General features: G+C 38.0%; 1 protein-coding gene across 4 annotated transcripts; it reads right to left on the bottom strand.

Annotated features, from left to right (window-relative positions):
• Nucleotides 1-1,124: 1,124 nt before the first annotated feature.
• On the bottom strand, nt 1,125-25,481 carry LOC140333950 (oxysterol-binding protein 2-like). 4 transcript variants are annotated; one of them, XM_072415984.1, is made up of 3 exons: nt 25,222-25,481; nt 4,154-4,362; nt 1,125-1,901 (listed from the first exon to the last, which is right to left on the bottom strand). In XM_072415984.1, the coding sequence occupies exons 1-3, from the start codon at nt 25,479-25,481 to the stop codon at nt 1,813-1,815; spliced, it is 558 nt and encodes a 185-aa protein (XP_072272085.1). In that variant the 3' UTR covers nt 1,125-1,812. The 4 variants fall into 4 exon arrangements, with proteins under 4 accessions (XP_072272085.1, XP_072272089.1, XP_072272087.1 ...); XM_072415988.1 differs by having other exon boundaries at nt 1,125-1,831; XM_072415986.1 differs by having other exon boundaries at nt 1,125-1,763.
• Between the last annotated feature and the right edge of the window lies 1 nt (nt 25,482).

The raw sequence follows: 25,482 nt of genomic DNA, 5'->3' as shown, positions 1-25,482 counted from the left end.
GGAGGATTAAAAAAACAAGCACAAGGTGTAAAGCATCCTCTATGGTATGGTAAGTTTCAGAATGAGAGTTTTTTTTTTTAGTCTAGGGGTCTGCCTTATACAGGCACATAATGAAGCCTGGCCATCCACTCTGCTATCCCACTAACTAGCAGCATAGAGGTGCCCATTGGAATGGGATAGAGTATATACAAGTTTTATTTTTCTGTGCCTCTTTAAAAGTAAAACAAGTTATCAAATCAAACATGCAATAGATGAATACAACAAAGTGTGCTGGGTATACTGGCAGAACACATATCAACTCACTATAGCACATGTGACTATCATCTACAAATAAATTATGGCTACTGCTATTTTGGACACAAAAGACAAAAACAACAAATGAAGCTACAAAATGAGTCATAATTAGTAAATAATTTATTGAAAAGAAAGTGAGGGAGGCACAAACAAATGAAAAACAGAATGTACTATGCACTATAACACATGCAACATACAAAATAAAAATGGTATTATGAAAACTGATTTATACACAAAAGACATGCTCTCTTTGTACAGGGTCTCCTTTTTCTCCTGCAACCAAAAAACATTATCAGTAAGATAGACTTACTGTTACTTACTGGTATATTGTTTTAAGGTTTTGAAATATACCACAGTTCAAATTGGTGACTAGTAGGAACTACGATGCCCCGCTGGAGAGATTCTGTCAAACACACCTAGAGGTACAAAATAGCAGCAGTGCCAATATAGACATTGAAAATGTAACAGAGAGGTAAGTATTCAACTTCTTGTATTGCAAAGAGGAGCTGGTCATTTCTTCTTAGGTTCACAGGGATGATTTAATAATTTCTTTAACGCTGAAAAATAAGCCCCTGCCTATATCTCAATGCTTACATGACCAATCCACACATACAGGCATTGTCAGATGGTAGGCAAGCATTCTGAAAGTTGCTGAAAATACTCTAAAGAATTAAGATTAACAGTTAAGATTATTCCACAAAACAGCTTCACTTTAATGGATGGTTATATCAAATTATTGCACCGTGTTTAAGTGTATTTGTAATAAAGATGCAAGAAGAATATATATATATATATATATATATATATATATATATATATAGCCTGAATTATATAGCCTGAAAGCCTGAATTAACCTTGCCAGTGAGAATTTAGTTATGGAAAGCGTAATTTGGACAAATCAGATTTATCATTATGTAGGGAAATTATTTCCTCACAATTATCAAAAGACAAAAAGAGGCTAGAGTGTCAAAGCTTTTTCTGTTTCAATGCAATTCAGCTCTTTGTTCTAGTTAGGCAAGGACACTGTAATATGTTAACCTGTCCTTTACGTGAAGCTGCAGCTTTGCACCAGTATCCTTCCTGCAACTGTCAAACTCAGAAAACGAAGCCCAAATTGGACATTTCCTAACATGACAGTATTGCATGTACATTACCTGTATGACAAATGATTTTATTGAATTTACAGGGAAACTGAGAAGAATAAAGCTTGCTTTGTGTCATGGTAAACTGGAAGGCACATAATATAGAAATCAACCATACAATTTTTTTTTTTTTTATTATAAGTAGATAGTGTTAGACAAACAAGACTTAAAGCGGAACCAAATTTGTTTGTGGGTGGTAAGCTTCTCCCATAATCAGCATGGCACATACTTGCATTGTGCAGTCACCCTGCAGCACCCTATCCAGGTCCGGTCATAGCTGTATGCATGGAAGGTCTCCATCTTCAGAGCCTGCTCCATGGTGGACTTCTGGGAAGAAAGCAATCTAGTTCACTGATAAAACCCCTGCGCGTGCACATTATCGCCGGCGGCTGGCTCTGTGTGAGGCATAGCAATACATAGAATCGATATCTAAGCCACACAGCGCATGAGCTGTACCGTTTATAGCTGAAACAAAAAGCCACCAAAAGCCAGGTAATTATTTCATAAAAAAAAAAAAAAAAAAACTCTACGCACGATGACTACTTATTTTTCATGTTGTACATACTCCTGACTATTGTGACATTCTGTATACCCTTGTGCTCTTTACACTGTGTTGTACATATTCCTGACCCCTGTGTTCCATATGCCATGTTGTACATGCTTTTTTTCCTGTGCTTTATATGCCATGTTGTACATACTCCTGACCCCTGTGATCTGTATGCCATGGTATAAATTCTTCTTGCCCTTGTGCTCTATGTGCCATGTTGTACATATTCATGACTCCTGTGACCTGTATGCCATGGTCTACATTTTTCATACCCTTGTTACCCCTTCTTACCCTCTATATGCCTGACCTCATGTTGTACAACGTTATCAGTGCTCATCCCAGAAATTTTTTTAAGCTGGGTGGGAAGAAATTTCAGGCGGTGGCAGTCCCTGTATTGTGACCCAACTCTTCAGTAGCCACCCAAAAACAGCCGGGTGGTTACTGAAAAGTGCTGGGTGGTGCACCCGGCTAAAAGGGGCTGGGGAGAACACTGGTTATGTTGTACATTCTTTTTACCTATGTGTTTTACATACCATGGTGTAAATGCTTCTTACCGCTGTGCACTATATGCCATGTGGTACATGTTTCTTACCCCTGTAAGCCCCGCTGTACAAGCTTCTTACCAATCAGCTCTATACACCATGTCGTACATACTTAATACTCTATGCAGTAAAACATGTCGATATATACTGTAGAATAGTCATGAGGACATTGTAATATAAATGTTCTGTTAAATTTTGAAGCATTTGCTGCAATCAAAAACATATTTAATGTTTTAGCCACACTCCCTAAACTTTGCTCATTTTTCCATACTCATTGTTTACCATAGCCAAGTTCAACTTCACACTTAAGCTTAAATTGATCCTTCACACTTTGTCTTCTTTAATTTTAGTTGTCGAGATGTATGAGGAAAAGATTAAGTGAACTACCAGCTCAAAAGATCATTAAAATGTGTTTTAATTACTACCTTTGATATCAGTTATTCTGAATGCAAGGCTGAAGTGAAACAAGTGAGTAAGCCCAAAGCATTGTATAGACCCTGCAAGGATCGACCACTTATGCAAAAAAATCGATTACTTTGCTTACAGAAAAGCCTTGTGTAGGTGGGATTCCAATTATGTATAAATTATATTTATAAATTACATTATTGAGGTAGCTGCTTATACCCACAAGCATAACTGCACAATACGTACAGACCTTACAACAAAAGTAAAAGAACAATGAACCATCTGTTGTTGTTTACCAACTCTTATTATAGTTAGTGGATAAACAGAACAATGATGACAAATAAATTTCATTATTGAAGATGAAGCTTTTTTCAATAGGTAAAGAGAACCTTTTAACCTAATACAAAGGCTGATGTATGAAAAATGTGTTACAGGAATCATTACAGCTACCATTTCTGCATGCTACATATGAGATAAAAACGGAAGGGCTAGTCAATATTATTTACCAATTTTTCTGAAAGTTCAGGCACGTTCATACTAGAGATATTTAAAGTATCCATGAGAAAACTGCATTTTTTTCATGGGATTACATTTATAAACAGGATGGTATGACCATTTTCACACCTCCTGATTTTTAACAATCAACATCTGCGGTTTCATATTCCAAGGTGATTGGACTAACGTGTTTGTGCTGTGAGAATATAAATTCTGGGGTATTTCCTGCACTGATGAAGCAGTTTGTAAAGCACTTGAAGGGTCCCATCAGGAGTACCCGAAGTTGAATTTCAATGTGCCCACTGAAGCCTACAGTCTTATGTTCATGTTGAGGAGGGTAAAGTTACCTCTTAGACATACATGTGAATGCAGTGTAGACGTAAAAAGGCAAGTGCTTAAAGAGCACTTACTTTTTGTTCACTTCATCTGTCCTACCATCTGCACTAACATGCTAGGATGAACTTGTGCATTTCGTTGACATGCATCATTTTTAGATGTTTTCATCTTTTGATAGACTTTATCTAAAATATTGTGAGTAGCAAACTGTAGAATCAACTAAAAATGCAGCAAAGATTTTTTCCCCCTAAATAATGCAACATGATGGTGTATATTTGTTTATTCCTGCAATATGTGTAGCAAAGCCTCTAACATTAACAAATCCTCCGGGATAAACATGTAAGGAAATATATGATGTGATTTTTTTCTGAGCTCTGAGAGAGGCTCTCTACCTGACTGGTTGTTCATCATGCGGATAGCCTTGGCTTTAGCCAACTCCAAAGCAGTGACCCATCTTTGCCTTTCCACTTCACAGCTTGCTTTTAGATGGTATGTCCTCCCACCATTGGAAAGAACAATGTTGCACGAATCTTCTGTGTCAATGTGAGCTGTAGATAGATTAATGGTTCCCCGGCAGGTGTGGGCCATCTCAGCCTGAGTCCTATGGAAGACAGAGACTTAATTATAACATGAACACTTTCTTTTAAGTTGCCCCAAATATACTTTGCTCATCTGATACAACATAACTAAGTTGCCCTAAATCACAATGAAGTATGATTTTGCATATATTTGTAGCAGTACAATCTTTACAAAAGCAAAGCAAGAAAGTTTCTAAACCAAAATAATGTCTATTGACATTGTTCAGATAAAGTTCTCGGGCCCTACAGACCAAATAATAATACCATCTCCGTACAATACATTATAAAGCCCAAAATATAATAATTAAAAGAAAATAAACAATTGCATATGACTAGAATCCATTCCATCCATAATATTAGTGGTAGGTTTGGCTTTGTAAGAAATTGTCCAACTCCTCTCATGGTTCTTAACCTGTAAAGTTCTCTTCAAAAATGTACATAACTAGATAAAGATACCAGACTCATTGTCAGCCCTACCAAATGGCTCTACTTAATCTGCTATATAGTCAAATAAGCATGGGGTTAACATATCCCTATATGTCCAGACATTTGCTGCATTACTTTATTGGTAGACTCAAAGTTAATAGATGTTTGTATCCATTTTGCAATAGACCGTGTGGAGAAAAATTAAGAAAAAACAGGGTTGTCCTCATTAAATACAACTAAATAACTGTGAAATCTAGAACAAACGGGAACAAGAACCAAGAGAATATATGCATATTAGATTATTAAGTGGAAAAACACCTAATGCATTCTGGTCCATCACATCTGCATTTACTTGTTTTACAGCAGTCTTCATAGATTAATAATTCTTTAATAGGCCATATTCTGGAAATGACTTCATTTTTCTCACAGCGGTCTATGATTTCTAAGATATGTTCTACCCTGGCTATCCGAGGGATATCTACGCATGAGGAGTTTGTGACGCTGAGTGGGAGAAACGAGCAATGCTGAACAAAGAATACTGACACAGCACAGTCCAGTCAGCGATTTTCATGAAGCTGTAAGTTTATGAAGAATCAGTGATGTGGTATGTGATTAGACCTAGCTTTATAACTTCATATACTACAGCCCTAACTAAATTGTAATAAAAAAGATATACAAACACTATTAACAGTTATTAGTGACATCTTATTAAAAAAAACAAAAACAAAAAAAAAACACAACGACAACAACCCTACACCGATAAATACACTAATAATAATTGATATACAGCTACCTTGTAGGGTTCTCTGTGTTAAACAGAATTAAAACATTGATGTAGACAACCTACTGTCCTGTACAAAAATGCTGTAAAAGTTCTACACTCTCGTTTAATTCAAAGTATTATTTACTAGATACAATTGCTTTGCACTTTAGCTACCTTTTTATTTCAATGTGCAGCAAATCCCTAAAAATGTGTGTAGTAAAGGGATGCAGACCCCTAAAGCTTTCCTCCGGAGTACCCCAGGTTATTAAAATGATGGCTGATCCTCTCATTCAGGAGAGGACAAACAAAAAAAATATGCAGAATGTACCTGCCTTGTCAACAGAACACCTTTGACATTAGTGCCAGAGACTCACCATTTTCTAAAACTTTTGGGGTATAGACAAGTAACCAGCTAATTGTTGAGTATTAAAATTAGGGTTTCTTTTCCACGTTTACAAAAAATCACTATATCCCTAAAACTTAGGAAAACATCTTAATATACAGACACAAAGAAGGGTTTTTACAGCAAACAATTTTGTGTATTCAAATTGTTTACAAATAATTTAAAGCAACAATAGTAAAGAAGTACATATGAACTAAGGTAGAGTATGCACAGAATATTTTTGTTAGCCAAATTTAAAACTATACAAATAATTCAAATGCAATATTTGAATTATGACAGCGATAGCTCTTTGAACAGAAAAATGTCCAATATATGGTAAATGATTGTAGATGTTTCCTAGCACCCAACGCGTTTTGCCTTAATTGGCTTCTTTGGGGGTAACAGCGGCATGCATATAAAAAGATACCTGAACAAAGTTGAAAGAATACTTCTGAGGTCCTTTAAAGGATGCAGTGTGGGACAAAATATTAAGAAGTTAATATAAGGATCACACGGTTCAGTTATTTGTATAAAAATATCTAACTGGAACTGGGTTGAATGAGTGCTGGTAGCTACAAACCAGCTGCTGTCCAAAGTACCCAGCTAATTCACAACTTATCACCCAGTTTATGCACAGTCACCAGGAAGAAATGGGGGAAAATCTGGGCCATGTAAATAGCAGCATTAAAAAAATGATATTTGCATAGGAACTATAATAAAAAAAAGACTTATTTGCCATTTTACATTGGCCTGCTTCAGCACCTGATATGAGTTTGTGCCTGTCTAAACTCATGGACTTTAGAAGATAACTTTGCATTATCTTTTATAATGAAGTGCAAGAGTAATGTGATAAGATGTATCATGCAGGGGATGTGTGACTTACAAATTATATATATATATATATATATATATACACACATACATACACACACACACACACACAGAATTATACACATTAACGGAATTTCATTATTTTTGTTGACCTCCTTAATAGGAATTCCTCTCACTTTGGGAGTTTTCCTCTAACGTCCTGTTTAGTTTCTAGGAAAGAATGTGAAAACACCTACTGTGCTATTATGGAGCCTTCTTGTCATAATCCTGGCAGCTGTACAAAGTCCCTTAACAACTTTTTGTCAAAATGAAATATTGCATTTACCCAGTGGAGTGAAGATGCAGACTGACACATCTAATGCTACCCTTCTCATCCCTGTAGGTGCAAATTATTCCGTGATCCCTGATCTTTTTAATACCCATTAAGTGATAAGATCCGGAGAAAAATCTATACTGTAAACCCGGAAACCTGTAAAGTAACGTATTCTTGGTTGTATGTACACAATTCAGAAAGCTCAAGCCTCTAACTTTGCAATAAACCAATGTAAAATCCATCAACATCTCACAGCTCAGTCTGCTGCCCCTCAATGTGTCACTGTTTGATTCATCACCAAGACAGCAAAAAGCACAGCGCCTGAGGAACCCTGCTCAAGCAAACTATGCCTTACTGCTTCTAATCATCTGGCCCATAATAATGCCCTTGGACTAACTATGCAAAGCAAATTAGCATGGCAACATATTACTGCAAAAACGGCACCAAAAGGGCTGCTGGGACATTACAAGAAGCAGTAATGCATTTTAATTTGCTTGCTATGCACTCTCAAAGAACTTTATGCTCCAGATCATTTACCATTTTTTACGTGCTGCAATAAATTATGTGAATCATTAACCAGTAATTACAACATCGATTTACTCTTTAATTTATTCCTGCATGCTTCTCCATTATTGGCTGATGCTTGTGCACTACAACAGAATTTAAATTTTATCTCTAAATATTGTCCCTTCTTGGTTCCATAGAGAGGATTTTCACATTTCTTGCTCATGTTTTTAGTCTGAACCAACAAGGCAGGTTGTGATTTTCTACACTGTTGCCCCCGTCAATTTAACTTGCTTGAAAGCTGTGTGAAAAGCTGCAGCCAGGATTACTACACGAAAAGGAGTTCGCTAGTGATATGTAAGAAAGGAATAGTTTACAAATGTATTTTTTGACCCACAATAAAATTATATATTTATGTTATCATTCCTATCACACCAGCTTGTTGGACTTGGTATCAAACCTTGCAGCACGTAGAAATGCTTTTGTATCTAATAAAGAGATTGCGTTGTAATTAATGAACTCCAGTCTGAAAGCCCCTCTAGGTTATTAGTAAATGTACATCACTCACATTGCTAAAAATAAATGCTGAAAGCACAGTTTCTCAGACCAACTGAACAATAGTAATTCCAAACATGCAAAAAGGAAGATCTCACTATTTTTTCTAAATAAACCCAAATACTGACAAAAGTAAATGGTGACAATTTTGAATTATTAGATTATTTTAAATGATAACACAATTGAAAATGGCATGGCCAAAAAGATTGGGATCAGTAACCCAATAATTTGCACAATATTTAGGGGTACTCACTGCAGACATTTGACTTTTGTAGCTCTCAATGCAGCTGTCCACAGGTAGTTTGACCCTCTTTTGCTCAGAAAACTTTCAATGGAGTCAGTTTGTCGGAAAAACATGTTTCAGTTTTTTCACATTTGATAGGCTTCAAATTAGGGCTCATAGAAAGAACTTTTTTTTTAATTTTTAGCCATTCTTGGGTACTTGGAAGTATGCTAGACAACAGAATATCTTGATAGACTTGTCAATAACGACTTTTTGTTCTTTACACTGACGTACGGCACCCTGTGCCAGATCCAGCACAGTGGTTCCAAAACTTAAGTTTCACAGTAGGTATAGCGTTCTTTGAAAGCATATTTTTCATCTGTGAACATTTCTAGCTGCAGTTTTGCATTATCTGTTGAATGGAGATTCACATAGAAACATTTTGGATTGTTAATATACATTTTACCAAATTCTTTTCTGACTTTTTCTGTGGCATCTGTCACTCAAAAAGATGGTGCAATCAGATGATAGATCTTGACGCTAGAGTTTAGATTATCTATTTGAAACTTGTCTTTGTTGGCTTTTGTCTACCATTTTCAGTATTCTCCAGCAGATAACCACTTTTTCGATTTATATAGGATCAATGACTGACTGCACAACTGGAATACATGCGTACTACTAATTTGGAAAAATGAGGTTGTTTAAAAAAAACGACCCCTTTATTTTTTTATTTTTATTTTAAGATTTTTTCTACAAGTACCATTAAATGTATCTAAAACGTTTTTTTTTTTTTAAATATGTACCATACCCAATACTTGTGGTTTTCTATGACATATAAAAGGCATACATGAGAAAAATGGTAGGATGTGTTCCATACACATCACATGGTCTCCTCTGGTCACTTGACTTGCCTATTGACAGGCAAGGAGTTCTTTCTAGTCTCTGTTTTTCAGGTCCCTGTCAGATTTTGTTTTAGTTTTTTTGACTGCACCTTTGACTCTGCATCCTGATCTCTGGGTATACCAACCCCCCAGCTCTGTCCTGACCATTTTTAATTGCCCCCTGCCCTGACCTTGGCCTAACTGACTATGCTTCTGTTTCTTACGGCTCCCAAAGTCCATATTCCTAGGATCTACAGTTTCTATCCAAATGTGCACATAATGTTATATCAACAGCACCTGCCTTTTATTTGGGCAAGCCTAAAAACATGTTGGCATTGTGTAAGAAGCCTGGTAGAAATGAGTGGAACTACTACTTTAAATCCAAGGCAAGTCCTAATCAAATGATTTCCAAATCCTCACATCTGTCCTATCAAAGGAGAGTATGGTGGTAGCAGAGTAACAGCTGGGGGACCAATATGGATAATAATAGAAAAAGAACAGATTAGGTTTATTGTTGGTATCCTCTAGCAGAACATTTTCTCTTTAAAGAGAGCAGCGAGGGAATGAAGAAAATAAATGACCAGGAACTAAAACATATCAGAGCTTTCTTTACTTTTTTGGGTGGGCCCTAAAATGAAAAATGTTGGGCAGCATATTATGAGGACATTTCTGCAGCAGTAAAAAATAAAAACAGCCTTTACTGTATAGTACAGGAACCTCCAGGTACATTTATATCTGTTCAGATGTTCTTCATGAGAAACCCAAAGTACTGAGATGCACTGAAATGCAAATATAAACCATGTCTAATAGTGTATGACTGTATACCATCGTACCTTTTCTGAATTGTAACCTTGCTAACCTAACATAAATCTAGGGAGGTGACAGCAGTTGGGGTGTACAGATAACCAAGGAGCAGCATGCATGTCAGGGCTGTCCAGTGTTTAGGGGGTGCAAAGCAGAAAAATCTAACTAGATGTTCAGGAACCTGGGGGGACATACACTACACAACAAGTTCTAGCTTAAGGTTTTTATTGTCAAAACAGGTTTCCTTCAATGTTACCCAGCTGTCTAATAAAAAAAAAAACAAAGCTAGTTACTGTTCTTTATAATACTGAGCAGGGGAAATCTGACATTTTTAGAAAAGACTGCAACTTATATCTCCTCTGCTAGTACAGTATACATAAATCATGTCTTTCGGACTCCTAGGTCTCAGATGGAGAAACAGAAGCCTACAGTTTAAGCACGTCATTTTGTTTGGGTGACAAGAGCAAGCTGTGACATAAAACAAAAAAAAAAGATGTAGCCAGACACTTGATGTAAAGTGATCTGTATGTCATCTCATTTGAGAAACATCCCTGCCTAATCACCTTCCTCTAGTAGCTTGACAGTTTTATTTTTAGACATTTCAAGCAGAATACTCTAACAGTACAATTATGAAAAGGGTAATGATGTGCTTAGATGAAGGTGATGCATACCAAAAATAAAAGAAAAACAGAAGGACAGTTCTAAAAAAAATGTTATTAGTTTTCTGCAAATAACATACAATAAAATTTTCCCCTAGATGCCAGATTTTTTTTTCAAACAAATATTCTGAATTATAGGGGTTTTTAGTGCCTCTTTTTTGTTAACTGTTGAATTTTTGTGACTGATTTTTTTTTCTTTTGTATCAACGGGGGATAAAACCTCTGATCTTTGTCGTACCTGTCATATTCTGCAAGTATTTACAGCATGCTGCCAATTCAGGCAGACTTATCTCGCAAAGAGAACCCCACACAGCTGTGATCACTACACTCCTCTGGGTCTCCGATACTTTCACCTTTTACCAGTTCTTTTGGTTCGTAGTCTTTGGCCATCTTATTTGGTTGGACTGGTATGACAAATCCTCTTGTACATGCAAATATTAGGTACTACATCCCAGAAGGGTTCTGGGCCAGGATTGTACACTGAGCTGTTACCTACAAAGTCTCTTTTGTCTTAAACTACAGATTTGTGGGTGGAAACGCAGTAATAAGATCAACAAATCCTATTCCAAATCTAGTGAGACCAGAAAACAGAAGCCTGTGCAACAAAAGTACTTTTTTATTATATTCATGTATGTATAGTTCATGTCCTATTTTCAATTGTTAATATTTCCAATGTAAGACATTTTTTTGCCAAAAGCACATTAAAAGAACGCTGAACTGTTCCATTTGTAAACTAATTCTGATGAAGAAGAAGAAAAAGTAACGTAAACAGTCATCTTCATAGTGCAGGGGTAAATCATTACAGAAATGCATAATATGGCAAGAGATCTGCACTCCTGGTGAACATGTCTAGGGTAAATTCATTCATTCATTCATAACATTCAATAAGTGTTGGATGCATGTCCCTACACCTTAAAAACACACATACATTTCTGTTTTTTGGAGGCAATCAATTTGATCAATAATCAAGATTTGATTTCATTTGATTAGCATCATTTGGCTGCTACATACTCTCCTAATTTCCATGGAAATAGTAAGGGTGTACTTCATTTGTCACACATGGCATTTGCATTTTGACTTAGTCTTTAACCTTAAAATAAAAAAAATGGCGAGTTTTAAATTTTTAGTTGTGCTTATATATGTGCTAGCAACTAGCTTTATTTATCCAATAAATCCTATATTTGGATTACAGAATGTCTTCAAATGCTTTAAATGGCAGCTGTACAAGCTCACTTGATTTATAAACATTGGTGAGTGAAAGGAAATGGTGGCTTTAATTGAACAAAGTGACTTGTGAATAGCAGACAGAGAAATCACATTCATGACTACAGCAGGTAAATTATCAGCAGAAAACAGGGAACTTGGACACAGATATGGAATTTATTTTTAGCTTTTATCTGGGGACTATAAAGTAGGACACAAGCTCCCCATATTTCACTATACAGTTTTGTGGAAAAATGATCATGGTGCTAACGCTAATCCAGGTCCATATTATGACTATTACAGAGTATGCAATTCAATCATTTGATGATTATTATGGAGAGGAGGTACCTTATTTTGCTCAATGACAGCTGTGCCACTAAAGGTTGGATTATATTGCGGTACATTTGCTGAATAGAAGGTCAGACGTTTCCTTTGTATTAAGTAGCAGACAGACTAATGTGCCGTTGTATTCAGTTTTTTGTTCCGCGCTAAAACCAAATATTTTTGATTTGATTTAAAATAAAAAACATTTCTCCCCAGAGATTACACATGCAGTGCTAAGAAGAGTCGCTAAAAAACAACTCTGCTGAATAATGAAAACTGTTACACTGCTAAACAGAGTGCTATACATCAGCATTCCAACCAACAAGGGATTTACCAGGTATTTTATTTACAAAGGAATATGTATGTAACGATCTTCTTTACAGTAGTAGATTAGTAAATAGGATCATTATAATTAAAGTTTTTTTTGTTGAGATTTTGAATAAAAGAAAAATTCTACAATTTAATCCTTTTGTGTAATAATGCACTTTAAATAAAACCAGCATTAACGTTTTCTGAATTCTGTATTTGAGCTGCTTGCTGCACTACGGAAGGATAGGACATCACTTAAAGGGATCCATTGGTTTACTAAAGAGGTGAAAGAATTTTTTTTTATGCTGAGTCCTTCTATCCTGTATCAACAAGAAAGCTCAGGTATAGGAGATTCTAAAGCATTTCTGCTAACAGGACTGCAACTCCTCATTGTTTCCTCCAGCAGGGGAGGGACACCAGTAATATGTAAACTTATAAGTTATGGAGGGCCTTAAGTGTGGTTTCTGACAGCACAAAATGGCCATACCTAAGTTTTAATATATGCAATGCTACACAATAAAAGGCATGACTGTGGTTGGAGACTAGATGCTCTAGTCTAGAACAGCAGTCACCAAATCAGCCCAGCGCTACTGTGGATGTTTAGGATGTTTAGCAAGCAGGACTGAGCCTGCGATGGCAAAGTGGCCGGGTTCTGGCATCATGAAGTCACTCTGGCGGGAAGTTTCTTCCTCTTTGAGTGACACACGACTCCACACGCATGCGCGGTCCAGATTCCGTGGATTTAGCGGTCCGATAGATCCGAAAGGTTGATGACCACTGCTCTAGAGGACTGAGGACGTATCGGGGACATGTACGACTCCCTAAGAATTTACTGTATGCTCCCAAACTCACAACAGCAAGTACCAAATGACAAATGTGGATCTCCCGCCATAGATTGGCAGCCAGGAGTCAACACTGTGAATATGCTTACCGGAGGCTAGACCATAAGGGGGACCTCATTGAACTGTACAGTTAGCCCAATCAGCAAGGTGGCATGTGCTTAGGGAAGCTGTACTGCTGGGCTAGCATCACATTTTAACAGAAAGAGCATGCATGTTTACATGTGTCATGTTGCACAGAAACATACATAAATGGAATGCGGGAGGGGCTATCAATGCATATAAATCGGACCTCTTAAAGCAGAACTAAAGTAAAAAAAAAAAAAAAAAGGGTAACTTACCTTTACTTCCACAGATCGCTCAATACCTATAGAGCTGCCTTCCATACAGTCCCATGTTGTCCTAGTTTGCTTTGTCCCAAAACAGAGGAAGCGCTGGGCACTGCTATCTTTTTTTCTTCTTCTTCTGGCTAAATCCCCCAATCTTGCAGGGAACAGGCACGAGATAAAGTGATGTAGCCTGTTGTAGTTCTAAAAAAATAGAAAAATAAAATACAAAAAGGCCAATCTCATTGCGCATGTGTGAGATTGGCACCTTTTCCCCCAAATGAATGAAAAGCTTCAGGCATGCGCAGAAGTAGCAGCGTAAAGCCTCCCATGATTTGTGCTGTAAGTATCACAAACGTCTGGTGCTCCCATTTATTCTTTACTATCACGGCACTAAAAAACAAAAAACAAAAAAAAACAAAACAGTACTTCTATATAAAGTTCCTCTGGGTTCCTTCAGAGGTAGCCAAGGCTCCATGGGCAATTTGGACCTCTCAGGTCATTTTGAATTCGAATTTTGGTTATCTGTAAGGGTGGCATTCTTCTCATTGGTCAGCAATATGAAGACATACTCCTCAAAATACTAAAAGCCCACCCAAATGAAAAAATACACCAATAAAGTGCTTTTATTAGAGTGGGAAAGGTTTGGAAAGCCTGCCATTTTATTGCAATTGGGGGCTCCGTTTGAAAGAATCCTTTATTTCCTGTTTGAGAAAAAAAATTCTGCCCAGGACAGTAAGCAAAAGAGAATCAGAGGATTCAGAAACCCTTGTCCTTGTTAATACATTCCTGCTGCCAATTTTCTCTAACTTCATGCTCTGTGAAAGGTTGGATTTGTGATTGCTAATAAAGTAACAGTTAATAGAAAATTTAAGATAGTGGCGTATGGGGTGCATTGATTTTTGCAGAAAAGCTCCTCTGGCTGCCAAGAGAGAGTTCAATTCGGGAGCAGCTGGACCCTTACCAAGGAATCTCACGATGAACTTATGAAACTAACAAACAGATATATTATTTGCTTTAAGTACGCTATAAACAGTCCAGCACCTTGTTTTTAGGATACTATCTGGAATGTTGCTTTAAATATGAACCAAAAGCAATCTTAATAATACACAGAGAACATGAAGTACATATATGGGAGCTTATATTTACACAGTGCTTATGATGACATGACTTTCCCTTTTACAATGAAGGAATGCAGTTCTAAGTCTGCTTGGACAGTGAAGGGGCAGCAGCAGACTGATGTCAGGAGGAGAAAATAAGAAATGTGAACTTGCAGCACTTCTTCCCATTCTAAGTATGGTTGAATTGGGGGAAAAAGTTTTAGAATAGGGAAAAAAGATTTAGCTCCATTAGGACTGCCTGAGTAGGGGTACAAGAAAACAATACCCCAGTTTTGAACAACACAGGGAAGGTTAGAACCTGTGACCTGTATTCACTGCTGTATATGCCTCGGTTGTGAATATGTCACCCAATTTCCTGACGTGGTGACACAGCTAGAACAAAAATTAAAAGGACAATCATAAAAAACAGAAAAAACATTTAACAGGTCCTACATATTAGCTGCTGTATACATCCACTTATAGAATGACTCCATTGGAAATAGATTAGATCACTACACCTTACTATTCTGTTATATAATCATAACATATGAGGATATAATACAAAATATTTGCTAATCATGCACAACGAGGTAATGTAGGTTAACTGCTGTGGCAGAGAATTAATGATGTGTATCCCATGAATATATAAAATAAAATTCATCCAATGCAAAGGAAGTAGAAAGGTGAACCCTTTCATGCAAAAAGGTGATTTAAAATGGACTTATTTTATGTTAACAGTGCATATACGTTAACAGTGTCATAAAACTGTGATGCACATTAGAAATTGGAGATTCTCTGTTCTCTTTATTTATATATAATTATACAGCATTTGGAGAGCCACATGACATTCGATTAAAGCCAATCAGAACACGTCATTTATTCTACGCAGGACACAACGCAGTATGATAAAATGTCCTTGTGCATTAAAAGGATAACACAAAGTGTCTGCTACTGATGCGGCAATAACGCCGGCTTGTACTATAAATGGGATGTTATTCTTGGTCCTGCTGATGCCGGGGATATCCGACACAACTATTTACATACTGTCTGGCTGGACAGGCTGAAATGGCACATTTCTCAAGGCTGCTGTTGGTGACATCGGTCACGTCTGACCAGCTAAGAAATTATCAAATGTGGCATTGAAGACGATGTAGAAATTCTCTGAAAATAGACCAAATATACAGGGCTGAGAAGTTTTGTGGACAGCACAGGCATTCAGAGACACAAACTGACTATCTTGTTAATTAAAAACTTTCTAATACACAAGTAAAAAAAAAGAAATATTTGTAAACTAAAAAGTTACCTAAATCTCAAAGTACAGTTTTTAGATTTACAGTATAGGGGTGACAGTTGCTAAAAGTCAATCCAATACCTGACATTTTCACCTTGTGTCTATGCTACATTACAGAAACCCTGTAAAATGTTATGTTTCTTTAATATAGGGGAATACAAAGAAATAACAAAAGCAGAGCAGCCATGAAAAACAAGCAGGTTCCTATTAAGACAAACATAATTATAACAAAGAAGTAGTGCAAAGTTCAGGATCAGGAACTATACCCAAGGGACTATAGCAACCTTTCTCAATGTTTTTATCCATTAGGAACCCCTGGAAAAAAAAGCATCTTGAATTGATGTCCAGTGCAAAGAATGACCCCCATACAGAGGTAGCTAGAACAACAGCTTTTAGGTACCTACAAACATCATTAAGGACATGCAGATGGCTCTGACAAGTAGTGCTGGCCCCAGAAAAATCATCAAATGAGAGGTCAATAAGCAAACGATTCAAAGAACTCCCAACAACCTTTGGAGGAATCCTGGTTGAGATGGCTGGAATGGAGGTTAAAGTGCAGAGCTGCAACTACCGGGTAAAGAAAGTCAATAAAAACAGTGATCCCAAATAACTCGTATTATCGTTCAGAAGAGACCCAGAAATCCCAGGATACATAAAAACCAATACGTGTCCCCAGTAAGTCAGAACTTAGACAAAGAAAAGAGAAAGGAAGAAAGAAACAGAAGGGAAAAAGAGAAAGATTGGAGCCAAAGAAGTCATGGTGAATGGAAAGAGAATTTGTAGAGGGTTCACGTAAAGAGAGGGAAAAGGCAAAGACTAAACCATAACCAGGCCAATGGGGCCCAAACTATTGCACAACCAAATGAGAGAAAATAAAAAAACAGTCTGTCATTAATGAAGTAACACATAAAAGTACATTTTTCACTGCAATGGTGGGGGGGGGGGGGGTGTTTTTCAAACCAGATTGGGGGGGGTCCTATGCAGCTGTGAACACTGCAGACAATATCCCAGCCTGGTACTTGTTAATGCACAGCTTGAAAGCTTTAAATTGATCATTCCCAATGCTTTTTTTACAGGACTAAGTTTTTTAAGTCTATAAAGCACCATACACCAACACAGGAAGACCCCGTGATTGGTTTCATCGAACGTCTTGTTCATAGGGCCATGGGCTACAAACTGCCAGATTTTAATACATTGCGACATCCAGCGAGCAGCCAATATCTTATTCCCAGCAGGTAACATAGGGCAGGTGGTGAGCAGCATCTGCCAAAAGTAAGGGATCACACAGTTAGACAGTATTTGTGTGAATTACATTTTGGCTATGGTGCGCAGGAGGGTAGGGTGTTGATTAAGCATAATTTTTCAACTGTAGGTACGAGATAATTTAGGGGGGGGGGCATCATGAAAGGACTGCAGCAGAAAAAAAATGCAAAACCCCACTGAGGATGGCAAGGTCTTTATGAATGACCATTAGAAAGCTACCCAGAAAAACAACTAAGACCATCAAAACCAAGAAAGGGGACGCCATGGGCTGGGAGGAAAGGTTGTGAACAAAGGTTGCCAACAAGCAAAGACTAGCGTTATCCGTCAGAAAGTTAAAGGGAATCCAGAAAATAGTATCAATGGCAACATGAACGAATTAACACGCTTTCAGGCTGACCCACAAGAAGGCACTCCAAGTAGCATGGTAGGTGGTCAGAGGAGCTAGCTGGCCCGCCTGGTAGTATTGCAAGATGTTAGGAACCACCAAACCTCCTTTTGCAGAAAAAGTATCGTTTTGGCTACCCCTGGTCTAAAGCCATCCCACATGAAGTTTATGTAGGGCCTCTGAAGGATGTGAGATTGTATAGAAATTGGGAGGATCCAATAAAGTTTCAACAGCCTGGGATAGTCAGCAATGCTTCCAAACCTAGAGATTTGAATTATTTTTTCCCCCCGAGGTAGGAGACTCTTTAAAGAAGGGAGGTATAATCAGCAGTGTAGAGAGAATAGACACCAAAGTAGGGCAATCGTGTGGACACCAAGCGACAGGGGAAGTCAGCTTGGAAATTTGTTACTAGAGGGCTAAGCTAAAATTATTGATTTTTAAGTGACAAGGCTTATGTAAAGGCACTAAAAAGTAACTTTGTATGCTTACTTGCAGTGATTTGTTTTCCATTATTATTTTTAATATTTACTTGCAATGTGCCTCTGAACTCGCTAGAACAAATAGTATGTTCCATGGCACATCCTATTCCTTTTTTGCTTATTATAGCCTCAACTCTTCTGGAAATTTCCAAATTTTCTCTGTGTGCTGGCCAGGGTCCTTCACCTCTCTTCAACTTCCAATTTACCCATGTGCCTCCAATATGGTAGTGCAGTCAGATACCCCAAACTGACCTATACATGGGTAACTACAGTGCTGTAGATACAAAGATGAACAGAGGGATATCAAATTACACATTTCCTTTAACACTTATAAATGGGACACAAGTGAGATTTTAGTGACATATACTTGCAGAAATGCTGGCTTTATACAATTGTATGAAATCTGTATTTAAATAAAACCAGTTACTATGCAGCTAGCCTTCGTATGGCTTATAAGAGTTATAAAGAGCATCACACATAATCCTCATATAAAAATAAACAGATTTCATCTGAACTTTGTATCTGGTGATCTAAAATTCCTAAAGAGGTTAATTTGGAACAAGTATGCATCTGGAACAAATATAGAGAGGACACAGGCTTTGCTGGAATAAGGTATTTCAGCATTCACTCCGCACATGACTCAACACCCTGCCAAAAAAATGAGAGGAACAGAAAAACAACCAAGTTCCAGTAACAAAACAGAAATATTCTATAAAAAAAAAAAAAAAACAGGCCAGTCTGAGCAATAAACTTTAAAATATCTTCCCTTTTCTAAACAAAATGGATTTTTTTGGACATTATCTGTAGTGAATCTAGGGTGGATTACGATACGCTTCTCTGCAATGAACATACATAGAATTAACTAGGTCTATAGAAAAAGGCTTGTTTTTCTTGGAGTAAAGGAGTTAAAATACCACGGTAATAATTTTCTGTGCCCATTGGTGTTAGGTAGATTTTCCTTCAATTTCGGATTTACAGATATAGCAAGACGAGACTGTTGTCACCAAGACAGGTGTCTCTATTGGAAGATATACCTCACCTTTTGTTCTGGTGACAACAGTGAAAGTTTGGATTTTACATTGCTTTTTCATTCAATGATAGTCACCAGAAGAACTACAAATGGTGAATCTACCTAGCAGGGACACAGACAGCAATAAATATCAGACAGAGGGCCTCATCCTTCCCTAGTTTACCTGGGGGATAAAAAAAATAATAATTGGCTACATATACAGCTAAGGCAAATTTCTGGTCTTGCTATAAAATAATTATTTTCTTTAAATAAAGAATTATTGAAATTGTTAACCACTTTAGGATCATATTCTTTTTCCCTTATTTTTTTATAATGGGGGGGTTGTTTTTTCTTTGTTACTTTACTGTATGGGTGACGTTCTTTCCACTGACCAACACACTAATCCACTGTGAGCTGAGGATATAGTAATTATAGAAAGGGTTCCTTTAAGTCCTGATAGTCCAGCTTTACAACCTTTATAAAATTGAGGAACCTTTAAAATAAATTTCAGGTCTGCTATCATTACTATATACACAGCACACTATACTACTGAGGTGGTCAGTAGGAAGAATGTCACCTAAAAGATCATTGGTGACAGTTTAAGAGACCTAAGATGCACAAAATGCTCATTGCTCAAAGAACTATTAACAACTTCTGGATGAACCCTAGTTGAGAAACTCTGTACTATAGAATAATATTGTACAATCTTCTTACCAAAAAAATGTCACATAACCAATCAAACCTGCAAAATCCATCCATCTACCAATACAGGCATAATATAAGAAGAAAATAAAATGCATCAAATGCCCTCATGTGTGTTGAAGAACTCTTCTAAATGGTATACAAGCCTTTTCCTCTTTTGTGTGTTCATGTACAAGCCCTGATTGACCTATTCATTTTAATTGAACATCCATCATTAAATCTTGTGACTTTATCCTACATAACTACCTAAATCTCTCACTTACTGGCTTTATGTCTTTGTCTTCTAGTTTTACCTGTATATGATTTGTGAAACGCTGCCAGGCTAGTAATACCCATGGGGCTCATACACCTGCAGATTGTGCCACCCGAGACTTCTTCTTAGCGACAAGGTCTGATCTGCACCAATTACAGTGATGGGAAAATACAGCAGCAGCCAGCAACAGGTATCGTGTGCGAAAAGAAAGGATTGAGAGTGGAGTGCACAGATGTGGCCATGCTCGCAGCACCAATCCATCCTGGATGACATCCCAGCAGATAAATATTAGACGGGAAGTTTGGTAGGGAGCCATAAGCACTCGTTCTAATATTCCGAATCTAAAGCAAATAATTGCCCCAAGACAACAGACATGTGGAATACCAATGCACAGCCTGTAAAATCCTGTGATATTTATCTTGGCAGAGCTGTGTTTGACAACTATCCGTAGATTCAGTTTAATCACACTACAATGACTCATTTCCAAATCTCTGGCCTTTATAAAGATATGTTATTACCACAATATTTCTGCCTACAAACATTTGAAAATTATTTCCAGGGACACCTTAGTTTACTCCAAGCAAATGGATCATAAAACTTCTTTAATGTCTCACAACACTGTGACAAGCTACAACCTCACCACGCCAAGTTTACTAAACCAAAATGTAAAAATAAAAAAAATTCAGATGGCATATGGCATTACCATGTGTTACTTTTACTGACAACCATTAAGTCAAAATGATCAATAGATGCGGAGACACAAACAGTTGACGATATTAGCGAATCTGTTTTTCCTGTAAAAGAAACTCTCACAATTCGAGACCCTCAATCACATTAAAGGATTAGGAGCTTTTAGATTGTAAGCTCTTCTGGGAAGGGTGCTTTCCTCCTCCTGAGTCACTGTTTGTATCTGTCTGTCATTTGCAACCCCTATTTACTGTACAGCGCTGCGTAATATGTTGGTGCTATGTAAATCCTGTTTATAAATAATAATATTAATAAAGAGGCATCAAGAGGGTCACAATATACATTAGGCTTTAATAGCTACCAATGTTATTACTGTATAACACTTGTTTCTTAAAGGGACAAGTGGGGGGTGCCATTAGTGGCCTTCTTCAGAAAATGCCAGTTACCTGGCTTTCATGTGGACTTTCATTGGTTTTGTTGTTCGTAAGGCTTTTTGAATGCTTACTCAAGTGAGGGAACATGAAATTCAGACACTCATTTATATATATTTATAGCAGAAATTCTCTAGGTGAGTAAATAAAGTACTGAAGCAAAATACAGCCGAGTAGCTAACATTTAGGCGAGGAGGCTTGCAATGGCAGTCCCATATTTTCCTGATGACTGTGTATCTTTAAAGACTGTAACCTTTTCTTATGAAAAAAAGTTTACTGTGTCCTCATGTGTCCCATCATAAGAGAGAGAAAAGAAAGTACTGTGTCCATAACACAATGCATGCTTTTAACATTTAGGGACGGGGGGCAGACACAAGATTTTAGGGGCGTTAGGCACGGAGGTGCTGTTTATTAGCACTTCCACAGCAAGAAAAGCAGAAACAAATATCCATGGACGGTCTTTGATTATTTTATTAGCTCTAAGTTATGCTGCTGTAGAGACCTTCCTTAAGACAAATATGACTTTTTGTACGTTATATGAATTTTTGTACGTTACCTTTAGTGACCCTATAAACATAAATTCAACACCTACGTTTTAATAAAACTGATTTAATAGTGTATGTATTACTGCAATGACCATATTACAGACAGAAGTACAGTTTTAGAGCATCATAATCATTTTTAATGTTTTTTTAAGGTCAGTCATATGGCAGCTCACATGATCCAGCAGAGAGAACTACCAAGTATTCCTGATTTGTACCAGCCATCTATTAAAACAGTAAATGAACGTAGATGGCAGATTAATGGTTTTCTTAACCTGATTTTTCATGTCATTGAGTCAGCAGTCAACTGTTGTCTTTGCCTGCATTGTGCTATTGTGTTGAAGTTTTATTGTTATGTTCACTTGCTAATGACAAAAGTGTACCATACCCATGGTTTTAATTAAGTCATTATTGAACTTTTGCCTAAACTGTGTGAATGGATTTTGTAGGAGATGAGACTGCTGACGGTTATTAAAAAGAAAACCCCTGTGGAATACATATGACACATACAGGAAAATAATGGACCTGGGGATGAATAGATGACATGATAAAGATATAAGTATCATATTCTGCAGGGTGCATCCTCTTCTTCTTAGAAGTATGAGGATTGCCTATGTCATGTTATGACTGGTCTATAAATTTGTACCCTTTTGGTTTTTTTTGTTTACAATGCCACATAGAATGTTGGCAGCTCATATAATAATAATAATAAAAAAGGATAACAATGACTACAATTATACTTCTAAAATCAATGGGTCCTTATGAAAAAGTTCCCTGGTTTCAATTCTTCAGCCACAGACTTGATGAAGCAAGTTGGAGTAATCTCTTAACTTCTATTCTCAATACAGCTTCAGGTCACCGACTCACTAAAAGTATTTTAGGCAGAGGGTTACTATGACAAGGAATGGGAGACCCTGGATTTCTTCATTGCCTGATAAAGTGTTGATGTGAACACAGCTTTGCTCTCAGATTGTTGCACATACTATATCTGTGTTAACCAAGTTGAAAATCATACAGTAGGGGTAGTCCCCAAGTTAAGGACATACAGATGACTCATAGATACAAACAAGGGTTCCCTGCTTGTTTGTGTGCAGGATGGAGGCTCGATAGGGGGGAGGGGTGCAGTTCGCATGACTTCTGCAACTTCTTGTAACTACCTAATGACCAAGACAAACTCTGCAGTTGATTCTTTTTTCATATTAAAAACACATCTTGCACCAGAAGTTAATGAATGTCTATGCTCCATAAAGTTTTTTTTGTTTTTTTGCTTTGTTTATGATTAACTCACAGTGAGGATTTTATACAGTAACTGATACCATGCTGCCTAATATTATGTTGAGAGAAACATCTGTCCTAATTGCATTTATTAAAATAATGTACTTTTTCCAACTTACATACAAATTCAACTTAAAAACAAACCTACATTCCCTATCTCGTATGTAACCCAGGGACTACCTGTATAAGTATATATTTGATCACTACTGCACTGAACCAAGTTCTTTCCTTATGGGGACCTTATTCTTCTCTGAGGCCCCAGTGTATGAGCGCAGCCAGTAGCTTACTTTTACTGACAACATATATTTTCCCACATCTTCTCACCTCCAGATGGACACCATTCACCTCCCGCATTATTTTATATTTTAGTGAGAATTAAGCTATGATAGGTAGATGCATGCATCGTGTGTACAGCCATCATATAATATATAGGAGGTTCCTGTCCTTGAACAAACATGGTGATAATGTAATTAAATTTAAATTTACTTGTTAGACAACCTAAAAAATAAGCAAATAGAACACCTAACAAATGTAAAATGCTTTATTTTAAAATGACTGATTATTAGACTCTACAGACGATACAAGTCAATGTCACCTTCTCTTAATACACCGGCATGTGCGCTCATTAAACTGTCAACCTATCCGTCAGCACAACAGACCAGCCTGCCCATCCATCACCACAACAACAGACGTTACTTACCTGTCCACCATTCACCCACTGAAAGCTACCTACCTAATATATTATATTACCATAACCTCCTGTCCATCCATCACCACACCATATGTTACATGCCAGTGCACCATTCACCTACTGAAAGCTACCTACCTGGTATGTTACATTACCATACCCTTCTGTCCGGTCATCACCACACCAGGCGTTACTTACCTGTCTACCATTCACTTACTGAAAGCTACCTACCCAGTGTTGAACCCAGAAATTTTATTTAAGCCGGGTGGGCAGAAATAGTAGGCGGGTGGCAGCCCTTGTATTGTGTTTCAGCTATTCAGTAACCACCCAAAAACATCCGGGTGGTTATTGAAAAGTGCCGGGTGATGCGCCCAGCTAAAAAGGGCAGGGGAGAACACTGCTACCTAATATATTACATTGCCATAGCCATCTGTCCAGCCCTCACCACACCAGGTGTTACCTGCCAGTGCACCATGAAACTTTTAAAAGTTACCCACCTATTCTGTCACCATACCTGCCTATACATGGTCATGTCGCTGCACCCAGATTGTTCTCCTTTCTGGTTGTCATCACATGGCTGCCCATCTGCTGGTCTCTGAATAAAATCATAGCATATAATAAATGACATATCATGGATGCTACCTGTCTAGCCAACACCACACTAAGCGTTACCTGCCTGACCACCACGCATCTGCTGAAACCTACCCATCATGCCACATCACCATACTCGTCCATCCATCATGACAGCAGAGCTGGCTGGTCCTCTTTTCATCTCATTACATGTTGATCCTCTGAATAAAATCAGGACACCTAATAAATGACAGATCATAGATGCTGCCAGTCCATGCATCCCCAGGTGTTACCTACCTGTATACCATGCACCTACTGAAATCTAGCTATCATGTCACATCACCATACCAGCCTGCCCATCCATTATGACACCAAGCTCGGTTTGTCCTTCTCACCTCATGACATGTCGGTGCACTGGAAGACATCTAATAAATCAATAACCATGGATGCTCCCTGCCCATTCATCATGTCACTAATAGAAGTGACCCATTCAGTCACATGACCATACCTGTCAGCACACCTGGCTGGGCTCACCTGGATGATATCCAGAATGACAGATCATGGATACTGCCCCCCTAATCTGCCCACCCTATCACTGCCATGCCAGGCTCACCTTGTCCTCTGAGTGCCATCTAGAAGCTAATGGACCATTTCCAGCATAGTCCCCCCCCCCCCCCCCGGGGATGCCCCATGCCCACCTGTCACCAGGCATTAGTCACCTGTTGGCACAATGAATACCCTGTGAATACCCTGGCTGTGCCATGGCACAGTGGGTACCATCATGACCCCCCACTCCTGTCAGCAGCCTGGCACACACTTGTCTCAACACCACAAACTTCATATCAATGAGCCCTCAGACTGATACCTGTAATAGGACAGCAGACCATTGCTCAGCACGAACCAGCGCCTCTGGTAACCCTTCAAGTAGTTGGTCCATTTGAAGAGCCAGCCTTTGTACGTGTCAGGGCCGGGGGTAGCCGGGGTGCCCGGGAGGGCGGATCCTGAATTACTCATGTCTCTGTGTCCGGGGCCCGTCGGGCTGATTTGCGGGCAGAAGATACAAGGCACGGCGGAGAGCAGTGACACCAGCCCGCTGGAGCCAGGAGGAGCGCCCGCTCTCCCCATA

Source organism: Pyxicephalus adspersus, chromosome 6 (assembly GCF_032062135.1).
Source record: "Pyxicephalus adspersus chromosome 6, UCB_Pads_2.0, whole genome shotgun sequence".
NCBI classification, from domain to species: domain Eukaryota; kingdom Metazoa; phylum Chordata; class Amphibia; order Anura; family Pyxicephalidae; genus Pyxicephalus; species Pyxicephalus adspersus.
This window is presented reverse-complemented; position numbering and strand designations above follow the sequence as displayed.